General features: G+C 32.2%; 1 protein-coding gene across 1 annotated transcript; it reads right to left on the bottom strand.

Annotated features, from left to right (window-relative positions):
• Nucleotides 1–1,082: 1,082 nt before the first annotated feature.
• LOC143044201 (josephin-2-like) lies at nt 1,083–5,499 on the bottom strand. Its single transcript, XM_076216104.1, has 3 exons — nt 5,111–5,499; nt 2,827–2,952; nt 1,083–1,568 (listed from the first exon to the last, which is right to left on the bottom strand). Exons 1-3 carry the CDS (start codon nt 5,257–5,259, stop codon nt 1,154–1,156), a joined length of 690 nt encoding a protein of 229 aa, XP_076072219.1. The 5' UTR covers nt 5,260–5,499; the 3' UTR covers nt 1,083–1,153.
• Nucleotides 5,500–5,885: the final 386 nt, after the last annotated feature.

Genomic DNA, 5,885 nt, shown 5'->3' with positions numbered 1-5,885 from the left:
TTTGATATTTTATCATTAAGGTAGGACAGATAGCAACCTTGAATGTGTATAAAATACAGGACACTTGTGTGACCCTGCTCTTTTTGGTGTCGAAATTTAATCAAGTGGTCTAATTTGATGAGGTTTCATTTTCATATTTCATAGTATTTTCAATGTGTTGGTATAGTTCTCCACTAGATCAATCATTTAAATATCAATTCAGTACCATAGGGTTTTGTTTTGTTTGCATTTCACCCAAAAATAACATAAATGACACAACAGACCTCATAAACCAAAATACAGAAAAGGAAAGGAAAGCAATGTAAATCCTTTCCTAAAGGGAAGCTATATATATACCTTTGTTAATCTTTTAGTTTTTCCTAGTTTATACATCAATTTTTTCAAAGGAGTTTAGTGTTGGTGTGGTTCATACCCGTAGTAAGGGGGGGTTCGGATGACCCCCCCCCCCCTTGAAAACAAATAATGACTGTTAAAGTCAACGTTCTGTTCGAATTGTGACTGTTAAAGTCGAGTTTTTGAGACCAAATACCCCCCTTTGGAAATTCCTGGCTACGGGCCTGCACCATGTTGTACAATTCTTTAATTTTGGTAATTCTTGTTTAATATCCTTTTAATGTATCATTATATAGAATAGACACTTTTTTAGGTGTTGTTGGGTTGCTGTCTCACTTTATTTACATGTAACCCCATTCATATCCTTGACATAGATGTAAACATGTTTGGTTATCATGGAGAGTTGTCTCATTGACACTCATACCACATCTTTTATATCTATTGTCTGTATGAAGTTTAAGATTTAAAAAATATCTAGTTGATCCCAATTATATATGACGTTCAATTGGAGGAACTGTTATTTAGTACCCAGGAAAAAAATTCTAATGTATTTATCAAAATGAATGTAAACTGGTCCAAATGTAAGATAGAATTAGAGCTTAGGATACAATATGGACGCATGTTTTGTGTTGACTGCTGTTAGTTGCCATAAACTTCTTGTCTGATGTTTATTTGTTGTTTAGTTGCTTGTCATTAAAATACAGCCCACATCTCTTTGTATTCATATGACATACACACGAAAAAGTTCATCATAGTTTACTTTTTTTTTATTTCTTCACATATATCTAAAACAACATAGTAAATATTAATGTTAACAGAATCATAAATCATCTATGCACTGTAGAACTGGTTTTGAGGTTGAATTTTCTTTTCCGTTAGACACTTCATTGTCATTTGCCTCGGTTTTGTGCACAGAATTAAGTTGCCCATTTTCTAAATTGTTATATGCATGCTTCCACAACCCTGAGTTTGCTATGTCTTTACTAACAACTAGTAACAACTCCTTATCACCCTCATGTAGTTCAGACTGTAAATAGTCTAGTAATAAATTATCGTCACCGATGAGTTCTGGCGACTCTAATTTTGAGTCTAAATTGTAATAAGCATCTCCTATTTTTCTGAATGATATCCAATGTTTTCTCTTGAAAGGTAGATGAAAAAATCCCCATTTATAGTCCGAAGGTGTGTTCAGAATGAAGCCAAATATGTTATCTGGAGAAAGGCACCTGATATCCCTGAAAAATATTAAAAACAATAATATAATTTGACAATCATAACAAGAGCATGTACCATGCAAAAATCTCAATTCTTCCTTAAGTTCAGTAAGACATTAATAATATATAAGTTTGTTTCCTCTAAACCTGTATTTTATTCATTTTTTTTGTATTTTTTTATAGGTTGGGGGATAGGGTTTTCCTTTAAAGATAGTCTCATTGGGGGTTCTGTTCTCGGATCCCAATTAATTTACGTAAGCAATTCTCAGCAATTATCATTTTTTTCGTCTCGCTTGACAGAGTCAAAAAGTGTGACATAGGTATGCTGTTTCCGGTGTCGGCGGCGACGACGGCAGCTTCACAAAGTATTAGTTTGTGATTAGGTCTAGTTTATGGTGAACCACTAGTGCCGAGTCAAAAATATTTGGTATGAAGTTGTATAAGTATTGGCACATCTCATTACCATTGAGATTATTTGACCCCGCCCCCTCATTCATGGTCTATTGACTTCAAAATTTTTTGCTTAGTTTTAATGTATTAGTTTGTGATTAGGTCAGTTTATAGGGAACCACTAGAGGTAGGTCAATGATACTTGGTATGCAGTTGTATTAACATTGGCAGATCTCATTACCATGGAAATTTTTTTACCCTTCTCCTCAGTTATGGTTTATTGACTTTGAAATTTTGCTTAGTTTATATGTATTTGTTTGAGTTTAGGTTTGTTTAAAGAGAACTACTTATGATAAGTTAATGGTATTTGGAATGCAGTTGTATTAGCATTGGCACATCTCATTTCCATGGAGGTTGTTTAACCATGTACCTTCCGCCATGGTTCATTGACTTTGAATATTTGCTAAACTTACATGATAAAGTGTTGCTATTTTTTATTTCAACAATTGCATTATCAAAATTACAAAAAAGCGAGACACAGTCTGCGCCAAAAACTTTTACATCTACTAGTCCAGAATCTAAATATCAAAACTTGTCCCTTTATGACTATATAAAATTTTGAAAATTTTCACTAGTCCAAATCAATATTTACTAGTCTGGGGCATCGGACTGGTGGCTAACGGTGCAGACTGGAGACATATCTCTGTGATAACAGTTTATTTTGTAATTTCCCATGTCCAGCTAGACTTCGATTCCTGTTTTCACAGCACAATGATTTGACTTTCACGTGTCACGCTTACAAATATAGAAACATAGGATTAAAATTACTATCCGAAAACAAAAACTTAAAATCATAATACAATGTATGCATTATGATCAGTAAACTTACTTTCGTTTATCAAACCAAATAGTTTCACACTCTTTTGTTTGGACTGCTGCCATTAATACATTGACATCATAGTTTCCAAAGCCAAGTAAACTTCTGTGGGGATTTATAAAACATTCTGGAGACAAGCTACAAAAGAGAAGTTAGTATAAATAGACATTTAGGCACATCATCATCACTGGAATAATGTTGTTAAAAGGACTGCTAGCCTGGGTACATTTTTCTACTTGAAGCAATCATTTTCTGAGGAATTATTTTTTTTCACAGGTAAATACAAGACTTTGTTGACATTTTTATAATGTTTGACCTTGCAGCAATGATATGATAAAGAAGAAGACTTTATTCAAATTCAAATTCAAATATTTTATTGGACAAAGCACATATGATACATACAGTTAATTATTCTTCTAATGCAGTACATTGACACCATTAAAATGACTTTTACTTGATTATTTAATATAATAAGTTTTGAAAAGTAACTTCTTAATACATTCCATCTGAAATCAGAAATACCCAGAAAAAAATTAATTTATCATGAATATAGTAAATGAGTTAAAAGTTTCATATCGAGTGAGAATGGGATATAGCTTGATATCAACTCTCATTATTTAATTTATTGATAGTAATAATAAACTTGCCTTTGATATCAACCGGAGTTATCTAATTTTAATACAATAATAAACCTGCCTTCGGCAAGTTTTTTTATTACTATTTAAATCAAATAACTCGAGTTGAAATCAAGTGTTATACAATTTTCTCAAAATGTTGTATGGGCTTTGCTCATTGTTGAAGGTTGTACATTAATTTCTGTTTCATTTGGTCTTTTGTGGAGAGTTGTCTCATTGGCAATCATACCACATCTTCTATTTTTTATTTTCACATTTTTTGGGGAAAAAATTTAACATGATTCATCAAATTCTTAAGAGTACATTTTATTGTCATGCACCAAAAATTACAGTAAACGTGATATGGCAATGTTTTTACCGTTATTCGTCATGACCTTCATAAAGAGAACCCTATCATACTTAAGCGTGAGTTTGCACTTCGCTTTCCCAAATTCTGAATCCTATATACCCATATCGTCTTGGTACCTGTTTTGACGCGGACCAGAAATGACGCACCAATTTAGTTTTGGGTTTTATATTTCTAAACAAAAGATGTGACGTCATCGATAATTACTATTCATAACATGATGGTGAAGGTCATATGACTACAACATAGATGCCTCAAACTCTGTCCAGAAATGTTATTATTGCTTGAATTAGTAAAGATAATGCAATTTCTGCCATTTTATTAAGGTCAAAAACAGTCTACCCTTCCCAGAATGATTATCAGTCCTAAATCCACTTTGGCCGGCAAAAGTATGTATGCACATGCTGCCCCAGTTTGTGTTTTTCAAATCATATGACTGTCATGTGACATGGTTTTACATTTAAGCGGGAATCACTGTAGAACAAATGATCGTCGCTTATATAATTTTCTATTGTTTATCGATTTTTTTCATTCATTGTACGAAGTATACATTGATAAATGTTTTAATGTCAATGTTGTTTTATGAATGCAATTACTTCTTATTTTCAAGTATATGGAATATATATGTCACTTTGATAAATTTTGAACAATTTTATATAAAATTTGAAATAAAATATAGGTTACAATTAAATTAATGAAAAAAATTGTGTTGCTATCAACATGATCATAAAAGTGACTGTAAATGTCAAAATTTGTTATTAAAATTAAATTTGTTGAATAGTGTTAACTTTAAATTATCCGGATTGAAGCAATTTTTCGAACATCAGGTACACTGCAAGTGGTTTTACTGGTTTGTTTATAGTGCGTCATTACTGGTACCCATCATAAGTTGACAGTCCGTTTGTAATGTTAGCAAACATGATTTTTATTGCTTTTACTGTTTCAAAAATCAACTGTTTAATGATTGAAATACATTAACAAGTGATCAATCTTTCATTCTATTCCGTGTTTCTTTTTCTTTTAAATGGTAGATTAAATGCAGAGACAAACACAACGTTAGGTGCGTCATTACTGGTTCCTCGGGGATATAATTTATAGACAAAAGCTTCGTTAAATGATACTGAAACATAATCAACTACCATAAAAACTAGTCAAAAATAATAAGATGTCTTGGAATGCTTTTTTTAAATTTTGCTTTGACATAAGGCGTCAAAGAAAAAAGCCTTTCAAGACATCATAGACAAAGTTATTAATTTGGACTACATGACAACATGTAAATAATAATCAAAAGGGTTTTAAATGTTTTAAAATTTACTTTAAACAAATTTCATCCAAATCTTTTTTGCTGAATGCCCTTTTGTCTTGAAACAAATTGTTCAATGCGTGCAGAGCACATAGTTCTTTAACTTGTTTTTCGTGATAAAGATCAACTTTCGGTGGTTCCATATCATCCGGCGTCTGCATACAGCATCTAGACAAATTCGATGAAGAAATATGTCTTGTAATGCTACAGACGGATGTTCATAATTTGTGTTCAACTGTAGCTTTACATCTCGCTTTGACGTGTTATAGATTCCTATATCAAAGTCTTTCCATTTTCGTTTTTAAAGGTGTCAAAAATAGCAGGTAATAACCGGAACTGTGTAAAATGTGCAATACGTCATGTAATTGTGTGTATGCTAATTGCCTTTCAATCAAAACGGGGTTAACATATCTTCGACACGCCCATAAACGTTGAGATGGGCGGGGCTTTCATTCCAAAAGGTGAATCATTTCCGAAAGGAAATACATTCATCTACGCCTACTTTTCCCGCGATTTCACAGATCAAACTTATTACCGCGGAAAGATAATGTGTTACCATTCTCCACTATTAAAATATTACAGATACCACAGTTATTTATGAAACAATGTACCAAAAATTTCGTTGTTTAATGAGTGAGAAATCTCTGAAATATTGATTCGAAAATTACTTTTATTTGTTTCATAGTTACATTTTTTAAACAGGGTCTTTCGTAGCCCGTTATGGTGTATTACTAGTCTATTTGGTTATAAGTTTTTTTTACGATATTACACGGCACCGAAACGAAAT

Source organism: Mytilus galloprovincialis, chromosome 9 (genome assembly GCF_965363235.1).
Source record: "Mytilus galloprovincialis chromosome 9, xbMytGall1.hap1.1, whole genome shotgun sequence".
Classification (NCBI taxonomy): domain Eukaryota; kingdom Metazoa; phylum Mollusca; class Bivalvia; order Mytilida; family Mytilidae; genus Mytilus; species Mytilus galloprovincialis.
This window is presented reverse-complemented; position numbering and strand designations above follow the sequence as displayed.

Bases quoted from the DNA above. Each gene is read 5' to 3' on its own strand.
- LOC143044201 (XM_076216104.1), bottom strand. From the start codon at position 5,259: ATGCAGACGCCGGATGATATGGAACCACCGAAAGTTGATCTTTATCAC. The intron at 2,953-5,110 runs GTAAATTTTAAA...TCTCTTTTGTAG, and splicing joins TTGGATGAAATTTGTTTAAA to CTTGTCTCCAGAATGTTTTA. The intron at 1,569-2,826 runs GTAAGTTTACTG...AATATTTTTCAG, and splicing joins ATTTGGTTTGATAAACGAAA to GGATATCAGGTGCCTTTCTC.